The sequence below is a fragment of the Gossypium hirsutum genome, chromosome A07, assembly GCF_007990345.1.
Source record: "Gossypium hirsutum isolate 1008001.06 chromosome A07, Gossypium_hirsutum_v2.1, whole genome shotgun sequence".
Taxonomy (NCBI): domain Eukaryota; kingdom Viridiplantae; phylum Streptophyta; class Magnoliopsida; order Malvales; family Malvaceae; genus Gossypium; species Gossypium hirsutum.
In genome coordinates, this window is record NC_053430.1 from 45,289,698 (window position 1) to 45,313,833 (window position 24,136).

General features: G+C 31.7%; 5 protein-coding genes across 5 annotated transcripts; 1 reads left to right on the forward strand and 4 right to left on the reverse strand.

Moving 5' to 3' along the window:
- Window positions 1-4,357: 4,357 nt before the first annotated feature.
- Window positions 4,358-7,144, reverse strand: LOC121203717 (uncharacterized). The gene is made up of 3 exons (XM_041074161.1): window positions 6,902-7,144; window positions 4,510-4,677; window positions 4,358-4,405 (listed from the first exon to the last, which is right to left on the reverse strand). Exons 1-3 carry the CDS (start codon window positions 7,037-7,039, stop codon window positions 4,358-4,360), a joined length of 354 nt encoding a protein of 117 aa, XP_040930095.1. The 5' UTR covers window positions 7,040-7,144.
- Window positions 7,145-7,149: 5 nt separating this feature from the next.
- LOC121203718 (F-box protein At1g80960-like) lies at window positions 7,150-7,963 on the reverse strand. The gene has a single exon (XM_041074162.1). It carries the CDS (start codon window positions 7,783-7,785, stop codon window positions 7,150-7,152), a length of 636 nt encoding a protein of 211 aa, XP_040930096.1. The 5' UTR covers window positions 7,786-7,963.
- Window positions 7,964-8,199: 236 nt separating this feature from the next.
- Window positions 8,200-10,297, reverse strand: LOC107902389 (F-box protein At1g80960). The gene is made up of 3 exons (XM_016828579.2): window positions 9,408-10,297; window positions 8,834-9,001; window positions 8,200-8,749 (listed from the first exon to the last, which is right to left on the reverse strand). Exons 1-3 carry the CDS (start codon window positions 10,047-10,049, stop codon window positions 8,384-8,386), a joined length of 1,176 nt encoding a protein of 391 aa, XP_016684068.2. The 5' UTR covers window positions 10,050-10,297; the 3' UTR covers window positions 8,200-8,383.
- A 1,448-nt stretch (window positions 10,298-11,745) lies between these two features.
- Window positions 11,746-16,074, reverse strand: LOC107904007 (C2 domain-containing protein At1g53590). The gene is made up of 12 exons (XM_016830254.2): window positions 15,718-16,074; window positions 15,554-15,628; window positions 15,114-15,257; window positions 14,888-14,983; window positions 14,692-14,823; window positions 14,309-14,461; window positions 14,175-14,216; window positions 14,031-14,079; window positions 13,869-13,961; window positions 13,598-13,781; window positions 13,104-13,227; window positions 11,746-13,010 (listed from the first exon to the last, which is right to left on the reverse strand). Exons 1-12 carry the CDS (start codon window positions 15,853-15,855, stop codon window positions 12,066-12,068), a joined length of 2,175 nt encoding a protein of 724 aa, XP_016685743.1. The 5' UTR covers window positions 15,856-16,074; the 3' UTR covers window positions 11,746-12,065.
- A 6,489-nt stretch (window positions 16,075-22,563) lies between these two features.
- LOC107902387 (E3 ubiquitin ligase PQT3-like) lies at window positions 22,564-23,556 on the forward strand. Its single transcript, XM_016828578.1, has one exon. The coding sequence runs from the start codon at window positions 22,564-22,566 to the stop codon at window positions 23,554-23,556; it is 993 nt and encodes a 330-aa protein (XP_016684067.1).
- Window positions 23,557-24,136: the final 580 nt, after the last annotated feature.

Sequence of the window (24,136 nt, forward strand, 5' to 3'; positions counted from 1 at the left end):
GTGGTATGAGCAAGTTGGTGATTTAAGAGCAAAGATACTTTAGTTGTGTAGGTGAAATGGTTTTTATTTCATAAAGGATGGCAATGTGGGATTAAATTTGAGGGACTAGATTTTACTTTTGTTTTAGATTTCTTAATGGTCTTTCTATGAACTGTTTAAGGACTTTTATATTAGTTTGTGTGTGTTTATACTGCTTCAAATATGCTTGAAGTATGTAGCAGTTGTGGATAGGTTGTTAAATATTTGAATGAATTAAGGCAGTTCACGATAGGCGTTCGCCATAGGTGAGTTCACGATAGGGGTTCACCATAGGTGAGTTTGCCATAAGGGTTACTCATATGTGAGTTTACTAGACATAGGAGTTCGTCAGTGATAGGGGTTTGTCAAACACAAGTGTTTGTCAAACATAGGAGTTCGTTAGACATAGGGGTTTGCCGGGCATAAGAGTTCGCCAAACATAGGAGTTCGCCAGTACTAGAGCTTGTCAGGCATAAGAATTCGTCAGACTTAGAATTCGTGAACTAGGGGTTCACAAGTGTTATGTGTTTATGTCTTTTTCTAGTGTAAACTAATTTTTGTTGATGTGATTAGAAAGCATGTTTTAGAATTTTCATGTCTTAATTTCATTCCAAGAATTTCAGTATGGTAGTTTCAATTCCTTAAAATGGTTTCCTGGATATTTCGGAAAAATTACATTTTAGTCTATAAACTTCGTTTTGGAATTAAGTGAGTTTTAAATATTGTTTTGAACTAAATTTCCCATAGATGCTTTAAAATAAAATGCTTAGGACACTGGTTGGTCCAAATTTATGATTTACATATTTAACGTTTATGGAGTGTAACAATTTTACCCCCGATCTTTTTTTATTGTATTATGATGAACATAGCACGATTTAGGTTTGCATGTTTTAAATTACTTATTTAAGCATGTTTTCAATTGGTGTGATGGTTGGTTTGTGGTGTGCTGGTTGACTGGTAAGGAGAGTCAAGTAAGTGGCTAATTTGACGTTCTGAATTTAAATCGATCCATTCCGACCGGCTTTGGGCGCCACAATGTAAAACCTAGTACTAGTGATCCTCCTAGCACTGATTTTGATCCTACTAATGACCCAACCATAGATCCCACTATTCAAAACATCTATGCAACACAACTCAAACCTGAACAACTTAAAACCAAAACTCTATGCATGGAAACCAAAACCAACAAAATCAAACTGACCTCTAATCTTAAAATCAACAAAATCCCTATCAATATAACCCATATCAGTAGTTTTACTAGTACCCCTTATGGTATTACAATTGTGACATTATGGTCAGATCGTAAAGGCTACATTAGCCATCGAAATGGCTAACAAACTTAAATCGCTTTTCGAAGAAAACTCGTATCTTGTCTAATATTTGTGTAAGGATATGACTAAGGCCAAACATCAAAGAGGACCTTAATTGTTTTGGGGGTTGCGACACTGATTCCCTATCACCTCGGGGAAGCAAACTCCAACAAAAACTCAACTTGGAGTAATCTGCCATTGAAGTCACGACACTAATCATGTAGTGTCGCAACACCAAGCCTTAAAGCAACAACAACAAGCCCTCGAGGTTATGAATTCAAGCCAATTGTTCAAATGAAGGAACCTAGTGCCATTGTCATCGAGGTTGCGATACCAGGTGCCCCCAAGCTAAGCTCGTGCCCACTGCCACAAATGTCGCAACATCAAAAGCCTGGGTGTAGCGGCACTGAAATCTGACGGGTGAAGAAAAATTGTAGGGGTAATTTTGTGTTCATACAAGCTTAAGCCAATTTTTATTTAAGGACATAAATATCAATGATAGGTTAAATATTATTTTTACTATAAATATCACCTTATATCAACTATTTGGGGGACTAGGCTAGTGTAGAAAATTATGTTAGACATTATATAATTTTTACTCTTATTTTCTTAGCTTAGGTTTTCATTTCTCTTCTTTTTATTTTCTTTTGTTGTAGTATTTTTGTTTCTTCATTCTTGCTAAAACCTTGTGGATGGAGATGGATTAAACTCCCGTTCACCATCCTATTTTTATCTATTAATAAACATTTTCTTAGCCCAACATTGCTAGAACCTTGTGGATGGAGATGGATCAAGGTTTTTTTAAAAAAAAACTTTCGTTGAACTTTTTGTTGGTTATGGAGAGATCAAAAGCGAGAAAGAGAAAAGGGAAGGACGAGCTTCGTTTTAGAGTGAGAATCAAGACCACTAGACAGTGTAAAGATGCTAGCAATAAGAGCAGTGGTAACATCGATGACAGTGGCTAGGGTTCATTGTGGAGAAAGAAATGAAGAAAATGAAAGTAGAGAGAAAGAAGATAAAAAGAAAAGAAAAGAAAACAAAATAAATGGGTTTAGAAAACATGATGGAGTATAAATTTAGGCATCTTTAAAACAAATATAATTCGAAAACCATTTTCCTTAATAATAAAAACAAAATAATCGTTTATAATAAAAGATAGGTTCAAGTATAATAAAAGATGTATGATTTCGATAACGAAAGCAAAATAAGTATTTATAAAACACGATGGAATATAAACTTTAAGTATCTTTAAAAGATATATAATTTGAAAATTGTTTTACTTATTAAAACAAAACAAAATAAGCATTTATAATTAAATAGAGGTTTAGGTATAGCGGAAGGTTCAATGAAACCCAACTTGGAGTAATCTACCATTGAAGTCATGACACTAATCATGTGGGTCGCAACACCAAGCCTTAAAGCTGCAACTACAAGCCCTCGAAGTTATGACTCCAAGCCAATTGTTCAAGTGAAGGAACCTAGTGCCATTGTCGTCAAGATCACAACACAAGGTGCCCCAAGCAAAGCTCGTGCGCACTGCCATGAATGTCGCAACACCGAAAGCCTAGGTGTTGCGACACTCAAGTCTAACGGGTGAAGAAAAATTGTAAGGGTAATTTTGTGTCCAAACAGCTTAAGTCGCTTTTTCTTTAAGGACATAGTTTTCAATGTTAGGTTAAATATTTTTTTTCTATAAATACCACCTTATATCAACTATTTGGGTGACTAGGCCGGTGTAGAAAATTATGTTAGACATTGTATAATTTCTCTTCTTTTCTTAGCTTAGGTTTTCATTTATCTTTTCTCTTCTTTTCTTTTTATTTCTTTTTGTTGTATTATTTTTGTTTCTTCATTTTTGCTAGAATCTTGTGGATACAAATGGATTAAACTCTCGCACTCCATCATATTTTTATCTATTAATAAACATTTTCTTAGCCCAACATTGCTAGAACCTTGTGGATGGAGATGGATCAAGGTTTTTTTTTCTTTTTTAAACTTTGGTTGAACTTTTTGTTGGTTATAGGGAGAACAAAAGCAAGAAAGAGAAAGGGAAGGACGAGCTTCGTTTTAGAGTGAGAATCAAGACCACTAGGCAGCGTAGAGATGCTAGCAATAGGAGCAGTGGCGACAACAATGATGGTGGCGAGAGTTCATTGTGGAGAAAGAAATGAAGAAAATGAAAGTAGAGAGAAAAAAGATAAAAAAAGAATAGAAAATAAATGGGTTTATAATTTTTTAAATTTAATACTTTTAATTTAATTAAAAAAATATTTCTTTGTTAAAAGATATATTTTAATAAAATTTCATGTATGTTTATTTGATTTTCTAAATGATATTTAAAAAATAAAGGAGAAAATTTTTAGCAAATCCAAAAATTCTATTCTTTTAACATTTTGCCCTAATCACTGTGCCATGTCACATTCTGTCAATAGTTCATGTGTCGATATATGTCAAAATTTAACACTGCTAAATTAGGGTACCAAAATGTTCCATAAAATAAAAATATAATTAACAAATCAAATAAATTAAAAGTACAAATACCACATTGACAATTTCATTAAGGCACAAGAGTAACTTTCAAACTGGAGTATGTCATTCCAACAATATAGAAACATAAAGTCACACCCAAAATCATCTTTGAAAAACAATGATAAATTCCCCATCCTGTTCAAAATCCTTAACTAATCCGAAAATCCTTGACAATAAGACTAGTTTAGGGTTGAGACCCATCTTCCAAAACTACCATCAAATTGGGGTGGCGGTTTAAGAAGAATGGAGACATCAATGGAGGATCTAGGCAGTGAAAGTAAACCAAGAGTTGCCTCAACTCCTTCTCTAGAGCAGTCATGGTTACACCAAATCTCTATTCTCTTCAACTTGGCACCTTTCGTAATCAGATGCCTTGGGAATTCCATTTCCCATCTTTTCCTTTGAATCCCTTAATGGATACTTGTTTTAGTGTGAATGTAATACAGTCGCACAGCCCCTTTTCTCCCATAGCTTTGTCTCTAGATATGGCAGTCGGTTGTTTACACTACTGTAATCCTTGTTGCTTCCTCTATTTCACTTCTACTTTCCTGAATATAATGCATAAATCAATGATCATCACATGTTCATAACATTTCCACCAGTACAGGATGATCTAACTCTAAACATATATGTATATATATATATAAATTACCTCTATGTTGATTTCAAGTTGGTGTAGATTAAGGCAGCGTTGTAGAACGATACAGAGGATCAACATTTCCCTTCTATCGTTCAAGTCTAAATCAATGGTTAGCTCCCTCAAATTCATAAACAGATTCAGGTCTTCCATTGGATCATTAGCTTCATAATTAACAGGTGTCTGCACGGGCCAACCAAAATAATTTATCAAGTCATCATGTTCGTTTTGCAGTTCACAGAGACCAATTTTTTTGAGATTCATGATTGTCGCTCTCAATAATATCATCTCCAAGGTTCAAATATAATGTGTTTTACAATTACATCCAACATTTTTCGGTTTTTTATATCTAGCTATTCATCTCTTTAACACCCAAACATTTATATATAACACTGTAAAGTACAACTATAGATATCTTTAAAAGAAACCAATGTACCTAATAGCACAAAAACAATTTACGTATTAAAAACAAAACATGCATGAATATATACACGATAAAATATGTATAATTTAAAAACTACTAATGCATTAATAGAGTAATCATTTATACAACACGATAAAATAAAATTTAAATAAAAGGTGTATAATTCAAAAGTTACTTATTAACATAAATTACAAGTATTGTAAAAGATACATAATTTGAAAACCAATCTGCATATTAAAATAAATACAAAATAAGTATTTATAATAAAATACGGGTTTAGGTATAGTAAAAGGTATATGATTTCAATAACCAAAGAAAATAAGCATTTATAAGACACGATGGAGTATAGATTTAGTCATCGTTAAAAGATATATAATTTGAAAACCATCTTACTTAATAATAAAAACAAAATAAGCATTTATAATAAAATACAAGTTTAAGTATAATAAAAGATGTATGATTCCGATAACGAAAGCGAAATAAGAATTTATAAAACACGATGGAATATAAACTTTAAGTATCGTTAAAAGATATATAAATTGAAAACCATTTTACTTATTAAAACAAAAACAAAATAAGCATTTATAATAAAATATAAGTTTAGGTATAGAAAAAAGTGTACGATTCCGATAACGAAAGCAAAATAAGTATTTATAGAACACAATGGAATATAAACTTTAGGCATCGTTAAAAGATATATAATTTGAAACCATTTTGCCTATTAAAACAGGAACAAAATAATCATTTATAATAAAATACAAGTTTAGGTATTGTAAAAGAAGTAAAATAAGCATTTATAACGTACGATGAAATATAAACTTTAAATATCGTTAAAAGATATATAATTCATTATAATTCAAAAATCATTATACTTATTAAAATAAAAACAAAAGTAAGCATCTATGATAAAATAGAGGTTTAGGTATAGTGAAAGGTGGATGATTCCGATAACGAAAGCAAAATTAACATTTATAGTACACAATGAAATATAAACTTTAATTAGTATCGTTAAAAGATATATAATTCGAAAACCGTCTTACTTATTAAAATAGAAACAAAATAAGCATTTATAATAAAATAAAGGTTTAGGTATAGCGGAAGGTGTATGATTCCTATAACCAAAGCAAAATAAGTATTTATATAACACTCGTAAAATATAAACTTTAAGTATCGTTAAAAGATATCTAATTTGAAAACCTATTTACTTATTGAAACAAAAACAAAATAAGCATAATAAAATAGAGGTTTAGGTATAGTGAAAGGTGTATGATTCCGATAACCAAAGAAAAATAAGCATTTATATAACATCCATGAAATATATCGTTAAAAGATATATAATTCGAAAATCGTTTTACTTATTAAAACAAAAACAAATTACGCATTTATAACAAAATAGAGGTATAGATATGGTGAAAGGTGTATGATTCCGATAACCAAAGCAAAATAAGCATTTATAATATATAATGAAATATAAATTTTAAGTATCGTTAAAAGATATATAATTCGAAAATCGTTCTACTTATTAAAAAAAATAAAGTACGCATTTATAATAAAATAGAGGTATAGGTATGGTGAAAGGTGTATGATTCCGATAACCAAAGCAAAACAAGCATTTATATAACACTCATAAAATATAAACTTTAAGCATAGTTGAAAGATGTAGTTTAGGTATTAAAACAAAAACAAAAACAAAATAAGCAGATTTAAGTATAGTGAAAGGTGTATAATTCCGATAATCAAAGTAAAATAAGTATTTATGTAACACCCACAACGTATAGTGAAAGGTGTATAATTCCCGATAATCAAAGTAAAATAAGTATTTATGTAACACCCACAACATATAAACTTTAAGCATCGCATAATTCGAAAACCTATTTACTTATTAAAACAAAAACAAAATGCTTACTTTGTATCTAACCAGAAAGTAAAAGAGGTAGTGAAATTAAATGCTTAGTAAAAGAGGTAGTGAAATTAAATGCTTACCAAGAGATGAGTGCAATACTCTAGAATTTCAGCAATCTTGGTGATATTGTCTGAATTTTTAGTTATGGGCTTGCGAGTTGCAGTAAAAACCCTAAGATTTGGAGCATGGATAACCAAATTTTTGGCTTGAAATTTCATAGAATGAAGCACCAAAACACCAAGAGATTGGGTAGATAAATAAATGCCCTGCGAACGCAATGATTCCAGCTCCACAGTCTTAACCGTTTGGCTAAAGATCCGAACCTGTTTCAACCTGGAGGGGAAGAACAAACGCTCAAACGTTCCAAAAGATCACAGCTAGAAACGATTGCTTCAAGGGTTTCAGTGCTAATGGCGCAGTGATAAAGTTTCAAGGTTTTGAGGTTATGGCAATGGTGAAAAGGGGAATCGGATCGGATACTGTAATGTGTGAACTCAAGTGATTGCAGAGTTTCACATGAAAAAATCCCAGACGGTAAATTCAGACCCAATCCAGAACGGCTTCTTCGATAAAACTGGTGTTGGAAATCATCGCAACGGAAAGCCAATTCTTGCACTTTCTTCTCGGAAGTAAGATATTTAATCCACTTCTCAACATCACCGTTTCTGCAACTACTTAAAAGATGAACGATTCTGCAACTAATCAAGTTACGTTTATGAGATAACAATACATTTTCGATATTCTTAACAACTCGGGAAATCTCTTCCCTCGGATCATCAATATCATCACCACATAGTTTCCTCACTCCTTTTGGATCGAAATCTAAACGGGAAGCATACCTCCATAAATCCTTCCATCGTTTTGATAAAAGAGTTGTTCTTATTGCTTCAATGGCTGGTAAGTCTGATATAATCCTAGCCAAAACTTCGTTGTGAAGGTTGCGGATGAAATCATTCGTCGCCATTGTTTCACAATTTGATTTCTCGCAAGAGCTTCAATGAAAAAAATACTCCACAATGGAAACCTACATATATCCTCTTTTTAAACCTAAATTTTGATAATGGCTTGTTTTATATGGAAAGGGTATTTTAGAGTCGAGCAAAGAAACAGTAACTCAACTTCATGTTTATCTTGTGTTCCATTCTTGTCTTTTACTTGTTTTATTCAAATGATATATTTTATTAAATGATTTTAACCTTAAAAAGAAGAGACAAAATTCTTGAATTCTATTTATTTAATTTTTTTCTCTTGGTCCACATGGCACTATTTCAATAGTCCATATGTCAATATTCCACACGACAAAACAAAAATACAAGTGTCAAACCCAACAAATACAAATAGGACATTCACAATTTTGTTAAAGTACGACAAGAGTAAAGCTTGCTATCATCCCATTAAAACTAATTTTCCAACTGGAGCATGTCATTCCAACTATATATAAACATAAAATCACACACAAAATCATCTTTGAAAAACCAATGATACATGCCCCATCCCATGCAAAATCCTTAACTAATCCGAAAATCCTTGACATAAAGGGGCAAAAAAAAAAAAAACCTATTCTAGGGTTGAGACCCATCTTCCAAAACTACCAACAAATTGGGTGGGGGTTTAAGAAGAATGGAGACATCAATGGAGGATCTAGGCAGTGAAAGTAAACCAAGAGTTGCCTTACCTCCTTCACTGGACCAGTCATGGTTGCACCAAATCTCTAATCTCTCCAACTTGGCACCTTTCGTAATCAGATGCCTTGGGAATTCCATTTCCCCATCTTTCCCGTTGAATCCCTTAATGGATACTTGTCTTAGTGTGAATGTAATACAATCGCACAGCTCCCTTTGCTCCCATAGCTTTGTCTCTGGATATGGCAGTCGGCTGTTTACACTACTATAATCCCTGGTTGCTTCCTCTATTTGACTTCTGCTTTCCTGAATATAATGCATAAATCAAGGATCATCACATGTTCATAACATTTCCACCACTACAGGATGATCTAAATATATATAAATTACCTCTATGTTGATTTCAAGTTGGTGTAGACTAAGGCAGCGTTGTAGAACGATACAGAGGATCAACATTTCCCTTCTATCGTTCAAGTCTAAATCAATGGTTAGCTCCCTCAAATTCTTAAACAGATTTGGGTCTTCCATTGGATCACTAGCTTTATAATTTACAGGTGTCTGCACAGGCCAACCAAAATAATTTATTAAATCATCACGTTAATTTTACAATTCATAGAAACTAAATTTTTTGGGATTCATAAATCTGATTTCTCTACATGTATTTTACACTTATCGTAATAGCACAAAAACAAACCAAGCATTTATTTAAAACAATATTATATAATTTGATAACCAATTTACATATTAAAAACAAAACATGCATGCGTGTATAAAAATATTAAGGTATAGATAAAAGATGTATGATTCAAAAATTGCTTATTAGCACAAAAGTATAGTAAAAGATCAAAACGAATTTATGTATTAAAACAAGAATAAAAGAAGCATTTATAATAAAATACAGATTTAGATAGAGCGAAAGGTGTATGATTCTAATAACCAAACCGTCATGAAATTAAATGCTTACCAAGAGATGAGTGCAATACTCTAGAATTTCAGCAATCTTGGTCTGTTTTGAAGGACGGGTGAAATTGTATGGATTTTTAGTTATGGGCTTGCGAGTTGCAGTAAAAACCCTAAGATTTGGAGCATGGATAACCAAACTTTTGGCTGGAAATTTCATAGAATGAAGCACCAAAGCACCAAGAGATTGGGTAGATAAATAAATCCCCTCCAAATCCAATGATTCCAGCTCCACAGTCTTAACCGTTTGGCTAAAGATCCGAACCTGTTTTAAACTGGAGGTGGAAGAACAAACGCTCAGATGTTCCATAAAATCACAGCTAGAAACGATTGCTTCAAGGGTTTCAGTCCTAATATCACAGTAATAGAGTTTCAAGGTTTTGAGGTTATGGCAATGGTGAAAAGGGCGATGGAATCGGATACCGTAATTTGTGAACTCAAGCGATTGCAGAGTTCTACATGAAAAAATCCCAGACGGTAAATTCAGACCCCATCCATAAAGGCTTACTGGATAAAACTCATGCTGAAAATCATCGCAAAGGAAAGCCAATTCTTGCACTTTCTTCTCGGATGTAAGATATTTGATCCACTTCTCAACATCACCGCTTCTGTAACTATTTGAGAGATGAACGATTCTGCAACTCATCAAGTTACGTTCATGAGATAACAATACATTATCGATATTCTTAACAACTCGGGAAATCTCTTCCCTCGGATCAGTATCATCAATATCATCACCCTCGTCATGGCAAACATTGGATCCAAACTGTATTACTGGCACCGTAGATCTGCGTCGATTTGGAGCAGGAAATAATTTCTTCACTCCTTTTGGATCGAAATCTAAACGGGAAACATTCCTCCATACGTCCTTCAATCGTTTTGATAAAATAGTTGTTCTTACAGTACTTTTAAATCGTTTTTTATTTCTTTTAAATTTGGCAGCACATTTTATTACTGTTTCAAATTGATCCAATGCTGCGCAGTATTTTGGAAGGTTTGGGTAATTTTCGTTTTCAGTCCTCTCCCTGCTGCTCGTGTTTTAAATTACTCCTTTTCTTGTTTTTATTTTCAAATTCGGCTCATAAATTCTGTTTGGCTTTTAAATTTAGTCCTTAATTTGTTTTTTTTTTTTTGGTTTTTTATATATTGTTAATATTATTTATTAGTATAATTATTACTATATAATTATTATTGTATGTATATATGTGCGCATATATATATATAGGTTAATATATATTATAAATGTTTTAAATATATATGTAGTACGTATATATTTTATTAACATATTATTTTATTTTTATAGTTTATATATTCTATACGTATCCTATGTTTTATTATTACTTTATTTTTCTTAGCTTTATATACATATATATGCGCTTATATATTCGTATTTTATAACATTTATATATTTTTAATATCTTATAATCCAAATATTTTTTATTATAATACGTATAAATATACACCTATATTATTTAACACCTTTATCAATATATCCTTCAAATCTCTTTTATATATACATATGTGTCCATGTTTTTTTTTATAATTAGTAATATATTATGCTTATATTTTTATTTTTATCTTTTTATATAAGTCTTTTGTTTATATATATTTTTTATTATGTTATTTTTATTATTTTTTTGTATACATGTATATATGCATTTCATACTCTCAAAAATAACATTTTAATTTTGTCAAAATACTAAAATCATTTTTATGATTCAAAGGTTTTCAAAATAAAAACGATTTTCAAAGTTAGGGATTTTCGAGGAAATTTGAGCCCTAACGTATTGGGTTCCGATTTTCTTTGTTAATTCTAAATAACCGAGAATATTTGTTATTTAAAATATAAACAAAATTTATTTTCGGGAATTCGATATGTTATGTCCTAACGCATTGGGTATGACATATTGTTTTCTCGAAATATTTTTTTTCTTTCTTTCTTTAAAAATTAATTAAAAAGCGATATTCAAAATTCGAGGATTTTGAGAAATTGTCCCTAACGTATTGGGTCTCAATTTTTTTCGCATGACTTGAATAATTGTTTGTCCTTTTTAGATTTCAACATTTGAGCTTAACAAAATCTTTTTAATTTTCGACACCAAGACATTAAACAATCAATTTGGTACCGATTTTTGGGCGTTACGAGGGTGCTAACCCTTCCTCGTGCGTAACTGACTCCCGAACCCGTTTTCTCAAATTTCGTAGACCAAATTTGTTTTTAAGGTGGGCCGATCACACCTAAATCACAGATCGGTGGCGACTCCAATTTTTGTTTTCAAAGTCGATAACCAAAATTTTTGTTTCCAAAAAAAAAATGGTTTCGACATATACCACTACCACTATTCTTCAAAACTTATGTCAATATTTTATAGCTAAACTAAATTTCAAAAAAATCCCTAAACTTTTTCACTTATACTCAAATAAGCCCTTGAACTTCAATTATACCTAAATAACCCCCAACAAAAATCAACCTTCCCCTTGAAATAAGAGCTTACTTAAGTATAAACCTAAAAGGATGATTTAAGTGTAAAGGACTTATCTTAATAAAGGAGTAAAGTTCAGAGACCCTTTTTTAATATATATATATTAACCATGTTTTATTTATCCCCCATAGAATTTCTTCTATACTTGTTTCTTACACTCCAAGTATGCTTTAGGAACTTCAATTTCCAAGACTGATCACTGCATTACTGAGTTTATTGGAGTTGTTCACCTCGTTATTATCTTCTTTTCGTCGCTCAATCGTGATTGCTTGATCAACTTGGTTGCTTGAATCCAGCACGACGTCAAGCTCCTGCGTTTCGGTATTGCCACTGGAAGCTGTGGAAACAGGATTGGAAGCCGTTGGTAATCTCTTGTCCGCGGGGGATGACATTGATTCATCACCAGAGGATTCGGATTCTAGTGTGAACTCTTGGTCGACCATAGATGATTCAAGTAATTTTCTTCCTTTAATGGAAAGAACACATTTGAGCTGACGAGCGGATTTCTCGGCATGTTTTAGAAAACTCTTTGCCATACCTTTCATTCTGCTAGGGCTTTCGGAGCTGCTTTCATTAGAACTTGAGCTTTCTTTGTTTGAGACCTTTTCGGTTGAAGGAAGATTGTCATCTGGGGCTAACTTCACAGCATCTTCCTTGTCATTAACAGTTCTGAAGTTAGCATTTGGAGTTTGAACCACCTCTTCTAGGCTGCCCTCGTGACTTTTGGAACTATTAAATGCCAAACTTATCTTCTGAAGACCGCGCTTAACTCGGTTTATTTTCGCTTCGGGGGAACTGTTGCTGTCACTTTTAGGGGATTCAGATCCTCCAGAAAGGGTACCGCCAAAAGAATCAGTAGACACCCCATCAATCTGTGTTTCACTGCTCCTACCCTTCCCTTTTCTCGGTTGCCATGTCTGTGACACTTCACTTCCTGGCTGGTGAAACCATATACAAGTTTCTTGTTGTCCTTCAATGTTTATAGGCTCAAAATGATCTGGTAAGTTCTGAGGTTTCTTCGAGGGTACAGGTGAGGATGAACCTTTATCAGAAGCTTTAGCTGGTAAGGCCTTTTGTGTGTCTTCTTTGTTTAATGCTTCGGCATCAACTGTGCCATTATTTCCCTGTGTAAATTGTCCACAGACTCGATTTTAAGTTTTGACACACAAAAGCATTTTTTATATTTAAGATTGCAAAGAGAAGTTAGAATAAGTTACCTTAGTGTTATCTTCAACCACGGTTATTGCAAGATGCAATCTTCCGGTTTTACCACTTTGAAGAGTTAACCACATGTCATGTCTCCGGCCACCACGTAAATCATGGATATTCACTGTGCATTTACTGTAAATTGTAGCAAATTAAATTAGTATGTCAAATAAGATCCAAAACTAAGTAGTATGATTAAGCAACAACGGCAACCTAAGAGGAAATGAACATTAAGATCACAAAGCAACAATTAATAATCACAAGCCTCACGGATTACTACTGGTAACAAATCCCTTTTTTTTTTCAATTGTAACAATGCCACAATTGTATAAAACCAGGGTAAAGAATAGATCCATTTTCATAGAATCAAATATAAGATATGGAAACATGTGCATGTCACAATTTTCTTGAAGCGTTGAGGCCAAGGTAATCGGAAAGAAGATGCCGTTCAAAGAATTCAAACATGAGTACAGAATGCATTTATTATAGAGGTTCAGAGACAAACCCGAGGGTATCATCGACAAAATGATCTTTGTCGAAAACTTCGATAACTAGTACATTAGGTGACTTCCATGAGGAGATGGGGATCATGAATTCCTCATGCCATTTTGGAAACAAAGTTTTCTTATGTGTCTTAGTCTTGAATCTATACGAGCCAAGTTGCCCCTTCACATACGGATCAGCCAATCCTGAAAACTTGTATCCAGTTCCCATCATTGACTGTAAAACCAGATAATACATAAAGGGAAAGTTGAGAAACTGGATTTATAGCTAACCATTAGAATCTGAAGGTTTCATATCTGCTGCTTCAACAACTTCAACCTTGGCATGAGCACGAGGTTGATTCTCATTAACAGTAAACCAATTTTCTGGAGTACATAACCAGTAACACGTATTAACTCGCAACAATAGTTAATCGGTTATGAAATCAGAAATACCTGGCTGGGGTGAAGCAAACTTCAAAACGTCAACAACGAGCATATTTGGCTGCAAAACAAGCAAACATTTAGAGCTAATTGCATCTGAAAATGCAACTTGTTTGCATGAGAAAACAGTTGGTGCACAAAGTTGACAAAACTGACCTCAACAAGTGTCTGTTCAAATGCTAGTGAGAGAAGCTTATCCTAGAAAAAGGGGATACACAATATGACTCAGAGAAAAGACGAGAGAATAAAAAGAGAAGATAAAGATTTAGCCTAAAGGAAATGATTATTACAAGCCATGCAGCAATTCCTGGAACTTCGGTAACATTGAGTCCATGATTAAAGATAGGTTTCACAGTCATCTGGAAATATGGAAGCTCAACAAAACATAATCGCAGACGACTAAGGAAAGGCCACTGCCTGAGAAACTTCACCCCAATTTTAACCTGCAAGACCAAAGAAAGGACAACGAAAAGAGCAATAACGGAAATTAAATAATGACAACATAAAAGAAATGTGTATTTGCAAAAAAATGGAGTTAGAACTAAGTAATGCCATGTCTTGAATCTTAATGCAATCTAACACTTATGTACATATATCCAGATGCAGTCCTACAATTCTTAAACATTGATAGTCAATACTATGGCGAAAATAACAGGTGTGTATTTATCGGTACCTTAATTTCAACATGCATGCCTGTTATATGTAACTTTGCCCACATCCCGAATCCCAATCTTTTCCTTAGTTTCACAGCAAGAACTGCATTCATGTCATCCGCTGTGAGAAAATTCATTCCCAACTCCATTACCTGCATGCATTATATTGTAATTTCTACCACCATACAATTCGAGACTGGAAATCACAGAAAGTACCAAGTGGTCGTCATCCGGGCATTGGTGAAGAACCCTCATCCCTGTAAACAAAGGTGCATTTCTTCCTAAATATAAGTGCTGAACCACAGCTTTTTTCTGCATGTATAACATCAAAAGCTCACAAAGTGGATCAAAATCGATCATCTATCGGTCATTGCAAGTAACATTCACAGGCCTAAACACGAATGTCGGTATTGTTAATTACTAAGAAAGAAAAAATTCATACAGCAGTCCATGGTTTGTACTTATCCAAGAACCACGGTATGATCGGAAGCAGAATCTTCTGCGACACAATCTGTTCTATACAAATCGGCCATATCTTCTCAACAGCATGGTTTAACCAACGAACCGACTCTGACTCCGAAAACACCTGAAGATAAAAGATAAGGCCAACAAAGCATTCAAGGGACAGATAATATTACAATATCAAAATCAAGAATCCAAAACTTGAACCCATCTCCATTAAACCAACATAAAAGACAATAAATTAACCCATTAGAGCCAATGTAAAGAAAGCAAAAACTCCATTAATCATGAATAAGAATTACCCAGATGCAAAATTATATCTAAAATGACTGATAAATAAAACAAACACAATCAGAATATTACAAATCTATAGAATATTAAAAGAAAAAAAAAGAAAGAAAGAAAGAGATTGAAAATTACCCTTCTCCTATAAGATTGCTGTCTTTCCTCATACTCCAATTTCTTCCTCAATCTCATTATATACCCTGCATGAACCTTCAATCAACAAAGAAATGAATAAACCAAATGAAATTTGCGCTACAAAAAATCCAATTAAAAGAATCAAAAGAAATTTCTGAAATTACCGAGTAGAGATAAACGAGAGAGACGAAATAAGCAACTGCATTGCAAAGATTGAAGCAAGAGAGCAGCCAAAGCAGCATGAAAATCAACCCAATGTGATGCATTATTGAAACCTCCATGAATTCCATTTCTAAAATCATCTTTATGTTCCAACTTATTAACAAAAGATCCTTAGCTTTTTCAGTCACTTCCAATAACCCAAACCACCACCACCATTAAGAAAGAAGAAGAAAAGAACTTTCATGGAAATTTCCAATGGAAGAAGAAACAACTAAGAAGGAATGTGAATGAAATGACTTGAATTGAAGGGAGCTTGTTTGTCTGAATTTGATTTAAGGTATCATACGAAAGGATTGACTGTTATTGAAGTAGCAATTTTGCATTTTATACTACGACAAACATGAGACCAGTAAATATGTTACCTCAATAAGGGTACAGTTGTCATTTAGAATAATTCCATGGCTCAGCTTAACTGTCTCTGTTATTTACAAATAATATGTATTTATTTTAAGGTCTAAATTTTGAGTTTGACGACTCTTATTTTATTATCCTAATTTGATTAGAAATTTTTTTCAAATCAAGTCGAGTAAAATGAAATAAATTAACATATTGTTATAATATAATAATCCATGTTAGAGCACATAAAATTGAAATTATATATATTTGATAACTTTTTCAAAATAAAATAAATACTTTAGTACGGTAAACTTAAATCATTAATTAACTTATTTAGGTTCAAAAATAATTATTCTAGAAAATTTTTAATGTTTTAATTTCTTTATATATTTTTTAGAATTTTTTATAATTTTTAAAAAATATAAATTTTAGAATTTTTATAAATATTTTGAATTTTAAAAATTATTTAAAATTATATTGATTTTTTCGTAATTTTTGTTGAGGGAGTGACTAATTTGCTCATTTTCAAGCTTGACAAGGACTAAAAGGGTATTTACATCGATCTATTATTTGAATTATTTGAGTTATTCAAATTGTAAAACTCGATTAAAAATCACAACTCAAATTACTTATTCGAGCTGACTTGAATAATTTGAATAATTCGATTCGATTAACTCGGAATACGATTTTTTTTCGAATCGAATCAAGTTTTGCTCACCCCTACTCTAGTCCTTATTCTCTTCGGGCTTTTGAAATTTAGCTGTTTTATTTTATTTTCAAGAATTTAATTTTTTCTATTCATTTGATTTGAAAACTAAAGCTTATAACACTTTTAATAGATTTTCATTAAATTTAAATATGTGGTGTTTTAATACTCAGTTTCGTTTAAAAATTAAAGTCCAATTAATGATACATATCTAAATTTAACGAAAGTCGATTAATAGTATTATCAATTGTACTTTAATTTCTAAATCAAACAAATAGAGGGACTACATTCTTGAAATTAAAAGTAAATGGATTAAATTTTAAAAGTACAAGGAAAATTACTAAAAAAACACCATTTAAAAAATAATTACCAAATTTGAAAATTTATGGGACCAGGTGATTTTAGGGTTTCACTTGTTTTCTTAAACGATGTGGGATGTAGGATCTGGGTATATATAAAATCATAATCCATTTACAGCTTATTTTATTAAGCGATGTGGAATGTGAGATATGAGTATATATAAACTTAATAAATAAATAAATAAATAAGATAAACTTACACATAATATTTTATATATAGATATTAAACTCTTGAACCGTAGGCAATACTGATGATTTTTTTGAAAATGTATATAATCATTCCAAATCAAATTTCTTTGAATATAATTATCCTATGGATGCACTTAAATTAGTAATTTTTACCTAATTAATTAATAAATGAAAATTTTCATTGAAATAAATAAAACATTACATACTGTATTAAAAAAATAATTATGAACCCCATGTGATAGCTTGATGGTTAAGGGTGTTCACTGTCCTAGGTGAGGCCTGAGTTTGAGTCGTGTTAGTTGCGTTAGTTGTTCGGGCTTTACCATATTATTGTAATTCATTAAAATAGGAAAAAAAATCATGGTTGACTATTTAACTTAAGGGTAAATTTCCCCTTTTTATTAATTAGAATTCAATTTTTTGTGATAAAAGAAAAACTATATTAATTAGAATTGTATTCGATCATTTATCTTCTCATGTCATATCTTATATTAATTATAAATATAATATCAATTTTTTATATAAAAATATAATATAAATTTCTATTTATATGTCAAAACTATATAATTTCTATAAATAATTATTTGGTGCGTTAACAACATCTATATATAAAATATATATGTAAAATATTATGTGTTACTATATATATGTAAGTTTATCTTTTTTATTTATTTATTGAGTCTATATATACCAATATCTCACATCTCACATCACTTAAGAAAACAAGCTGCAAACGGATTATGAGTCTATATATACCCATATCCCACATCGCTTAAAAAAACAAGAGAAATAAGACTTGGAATCTATATCAAGACTTGTTTTGTAAGTTTTATTTTCACGTCAATAGGAGGCACCAAATAATAAAAAAATATTGGTGTTGTCATTTTTAGTGCTGATAATTAGAAGCGTTTTCGTAAAGTTAATCTAGTCTTGTAATTTTTCAAAATAATTGCTTAATTAGATGATTTTTTAAAAAAAAAGGCATTTATTAGTAATTCAGTCCTTGGACTTAATTAAACTATTATTAATATTTAATCTTAATTTTTAAGAAATATTATGAAGATCCTCTTTTTAAAAAATGAGGGGAAGTATGAATATTATATTAAATATTATTATGAAGTAACATGCTTATACTATTTATAATTAAATTATATTGAATAATAATAAATAATTATGGGTTAGTATTTAGTTTATTGTCAGTATATTTTTTTTATTCCATAAATAATCTTAAAAAATTTCATGTGTCTCACTTTTTAATATTTGACTATACTCTTATGGACACTTATCAACCCCTAGCTCTGCTTGTGAAATCTAAAAACTCCACTGACAATGTATCAAATAAATTTTCATATTTTTTAGTCAATATTTTTCAAAAAAAGAATGGAAATTAGAATACTACAATTTTTTTATATCCTTATTTAAATCAAAAAAAATGGAAGCTAAACATTTTATTTTAATGAGATTGGACATACATTCATTTTGATCCAAAAGTTGGTAATATTTTGGTTCGGTCATTCTCATTAAAAAAAAGTTTTTACTATAGTTAGCACCTAATTTTTGTCTAAAATTTTGATTATTTTAAATAAGAAGATTACTGGAAATTAGAATTTAACAAATTTTTTTATAAGGTAAACTACACATATAGTCACTCAACTATCAAAATTTTCATTTTAGACATCCAAAATAAAAAAGTTTGCAATTCAAGCATCCACGGTACGTAGTTCGGATTTTGTGACTATATGTGTAGTTTGCTCTTTTTTATATTGTTATTTGAACAAGGAAAAAAATAAAGGTTAAATTCTGCTATTAGACTTGGTACTTTACGTAAACTGTGGATTTAGTATCTGCATTTTAATTTGATTAATTTTAGTCCTTGTACTTTTCGAATTTTGGAATTTTAGTCTTAACCCGATGGTAACAATTAAATCTATTTGGTTCAATTATGTCATTAGTCCTGTATTATACCTAAAGTTATAGATTTAGTCCAGTTCACCAATTGGATGATTCTTGGAGACTATATTTTTTGAATTTCAAAATTTTAGTCTTAATGCAAACATCATTCATCAAATCTATTAATTGATCTTTTTGTGGGCAATATGTGAAAATAACAAATAGACATAACATTACACATGTGAGCAATTGGACTGGGCTTTGCTACTGTTGACAATATTGGAAAACATTTGGGAGTTCCCCTATTGCACAAATGAGTAACCAAAGAGACTTATAGTTATGTGGTCCAGAAAATAATGTTGAAGTTAGCTGGTTGGAAAGCGCATACACTGTCTATTGCAGGGTGTATCACCCTTGCAAAGGCGATGTTAGCTTCTATATTGGTATATGTAATGCAAACAACAGTTCTCTCTAATAGGCTTTGCTTGAAATGGAAATATTGTTACGTAATTTTGTATGGGGAAAGAAAGATGACCCAAAGGGGATCAGCCTTGTCAATTGGAAAACTTTGTGTCGTGATACGTTCTTTAATCAACATATACACATGCACATATATACTTTCTTTCAGGAACTTCCCTTAATATACACTCGATTACATTTAAACTAATCAAGCCAAATTAACTTTAGACATAACATATCTTAGTACGGACTTTATCTGATAAAGAACTCTCAGAACATATAAGAAACTTGCCACACAGACGAATAACCATTATCTCCCGCACAAGTAACACTGAATACATCAATGAGACTATAAAGAACTCTTGCCATACAAATTACACAGAATACACCAGAAAGGCTAAGTGAATCACATTACAAGAGCAATGTAAAAAATCACGAGTTTACTATCCCGACAGGCTTTCACAAATGGTGCCATGAGTTTTTTTCCTCATGGACTTATACATAGCTTGATAGTGGTCAGAATTTGCTATACGTAATAGGTATGGTTGGTGATGTAATCCGAGATGCAGATGGTTTGTGGTGTCTAGGATTTGCTAGGAACATAGGGCTATGTAGCGCATGTGAGGCAGAACTCTAGGGTAAACTTGATAGTCTTGAACATGCTCAGAAGCTTGGTTGTCAAGATGTGTTGTTAGAATTAGATTGTCTAGAAGCACTGCATCATATTTAGGGGAACTTGATGTTTAATCAGCCGGAATCGCACGCCATAAATACGATTCGAGATTTGTTAAGGTGTGATTGGAATGTCAACTTAACTCATGTGTATCGGGAATGCAATAGGCTGGTTGATTGTTTAGCATAGGTTGCAGAAGGAATGGACATTTGCTTTCACCTTTAGTCTAAAACCCTTGATTTTGCTCTAAATGTGTTGCATGAAGACCTTATATGTTTATCTGTTCCTAGATTAATTATAATGTAATAGTCTGGAATGCTCCTTTTTTAAACAAAAAAAATGGTTACTTTCCATTTTTGTGAAAAATGCTACTATATTATATCATATATATTATGTTATAAAAAATCAATATATTTTATTGACTAAATTATCTTTTGCATACTCCAAATTACACCTGCTCATGAGTCGGGTCACTTGTCCAGGCTCAAATGCCAACTCAAAAAATGAAAGAGTTTGGGCAAAAATACAATGCCTGAAAATGAGTTTAGGTAAAATTTAAGGTCCATTTTCTATATGGATTGAATCTTGGGCAAGATTTTCTCAACCCAAAAATATTATTTTATAAAAAATAATTATATTAATTATATATTAAATAATAATTATATATATGTTAGTTCGGAAGGATCTAACTCGAGATAGCTGATAGGGAAGTTGAATTGACCTTTGAGATGTTGTGATGGAAGCAATAAAAATTGTGCAACAAAGAACATAAGGAATTATAATAGTTCGGCCCCAAATGTCTACTCCACTACCTTAGCTTACCACAACTAAGGATTTTCCTAAATTCACTAATTTGGTAACCATTGAGGATAAGGTTTAACCTTACAACTCCCTTAAAATTTATGCCCCAAAATGTTAAGATTGCACTCCCTTTTATACTCAAACCGTAAGAATTAACCCTCTCTCAAAGAAAACAAATAAGTAAACTAAGAAGTAATCATTACAATATCAGAATGTTTGCCAATTAAGCACTAATACAAAGAAGAACACTTGAGCTAAATGAATACAATGAAAGCTCACAAGTGTTCAAAAGAAAAGGTATGAAATAATTAAGCTCTTAGGTTGTTTTGATCGATCTTTAAGCTTTACACATGTCTCATGTTGTTGTAAGACCCTTGGAAGATGGTCTTTATATCTTCTAATTGATTTCCAACCGTTGTGGTTGTTGAGAAATTGAATATAACTGTTGGGATGGAAATACCAGTTCATTTAATTAACTTGCAACATCGAATATCGGTACCTACTAAAAGGGTATCGATATTTTTTGTAATTAATACAGATTTCAATAATCGTTGGAGCAGAGATATCGATACTTGGTAAAAGGTATAGATACTTTTTGAAAATGTATTGATACTTTTTATCATTGTTTGAAAAATCATGAAAATAGAATGTCAATTTGGTATCGATTTTAGAATGGGTATCGATATCTTCAAAACTATCGATACTAGGCTAAAAAGTATACAATTCTGACTTGTTTAAAAACAATTTTAACATGATTGAAAATGTTTGATTTAATTGACACCATTTCAAATTGATTTTATCAATGTGTTCAACTTAACTTTTATTCAAAAACACTTTAATTTGTTATATCAAAACATATTATCAAATAAGTCTTAGTTTAACAATATACATACACATATATATTAAATCATTAATTCAATAACAAATAAAGTCCATTACCCAAAACCTAAAAAAATTTACCCAACAAAATAACCCAACCCAATATATAAAATTTTAAAAATTATATTTAAAATAATATAACATTTTTTTAAAAAATTTTATTTTAACATTTTTTTAACGTGTTTTGTATATTATGTTTTAAAATAATGATTTAAATAAAACAAATCAAAAAAGATAAAATATGCACAGGCTAGACTAAGCCCGAATTTATCTTTCTTAAATTGGATAAAAAAAAACCCAATTTTTAAACCCAAACAACCCCTAAAGTTAAAAAATAAATTTAGATATCCAAATGCTAATGAAAGTCTTCTTATCCAAATTCCCTCTTTGTTCCCTATAAATTGTAGAAACTAAATTCAAATTTCATTCTAACATCTCGAGAAAAAGAAAACCCCAATTCTCTCCTTTCATCAAACTCTACTCCTCTGTTCCATCGATGGCGGTAGTGTATTACAAGTTCAAGAGCTCCAAAGATTCCCACTCCCTTCCCATCGACGGTCCTTTCATTTTACTCTCCGATTTCAAACACCAAATCTTCGCTTCCGAACGCTACGGTAATGGCAACGATTTCGACTTACTCATCTCCGATGCCAAAACCGATCAACAGTTGGCCAATGGCTCTTCTTTGATCCTCGCAAACTCCTACCTTTTGATCCGTCGTGTTCCTCGACCGCCTGGATTACCCATCGTTATCGGCGGAGAAGAAAATCCCAATATCCAAACCAACTCACCATCTGTTGTTGTAAAAGAGGAGCTTCAAGAACAAGGCTTCGATTTCGATGATTTCGGACTTGATTTTACTTCTATTTCCAACAACTCAATTGCGAAACCAGGAGATACCCATTGTAAAGAAACCAAAATCGACCATGGGTTTAAAATTTCATCTGTTAAAACCTTGGGAAAGTGGCGGCGAATTCCGCCGCAGAGTTATGTCTGTCGTCGATGCAATGTGGGTGGACATTATATTCACCATTGCCCTACTAATGGTGACCCTAAATTTGACCGTAAAAGGGCTTCCAACACATCCGATTCGAGTTCTAAAAGCTCTGGGATTTCGTACGCTTCGATTTCAACAACTTCGAGTAGCTGTAACTCCAAGACAGTACCACCCGAACTTCACTGCCCTTTGTGCAAACAAGTAATGGAAGATGCTGTTTTGACGAGGTGCTGTTTCTCTAGTTTCTGTGAAAAATGCGTGAGAGATCGCATTGTTTCAATGGCTACCTGCGTTTGCAGAAGACAAATAGTGGCTGATGACATTCTTCCTAATATAACTCTTAGAGATACTATCAACCGATTTCTGAATAATCAATCTGGAACTGAAACTTCCGCCACGAAGAGGAAGCTCGTTAACGCAGAGAATGAAGATGAGGAACAAAGGAAGAAGATGAAGAAGACAGAGCAGAGACCGGTAATTAAGGCAGGATAAATGAAGAACAGCAGCAAAAGCAAGACAACTTGAGAGATGTAAAAATGTGTAGGCTCTACGTAAAAGGATAACTATTCATGCAATTGTAAAGAGTAAATGTATTGCAATTTTCTTTTTGAATATAAGCAAATATTGGATTTATTTTTACTGTTCTTTCCACAAATATTTATCATGTTACTTTAAATTATAGAATGGTAGCCTCGTATAATCCTAATATAATTACAGTTTCATAAATATTTTAATCACCGTTTGAATCAATACCAGGACGGATGTTTGACAAAAATTTTAATCAATGTTCCATGTATTTTTTTTCCATATTCCCATGCTGAACCAAGTGACCCTTGTTTAAATTTTTTTTTATTGTTTTAACTATTAATTAAAGACAAAATTTTTAATCTCGCTTCCGAAAGCAAATGCATCAAATAATAATAGCATCTTATTTTGCTAGTATATAGTTAATATTCATATAGGTAGTACTCCACTTCAATTTGCAATTTATTTATTTATTTCGATCCATTAAATCTTATGATTTTTTTCTATAAAATGGAAAAATAGATGCTATTGATAAGTTGATAGAAGA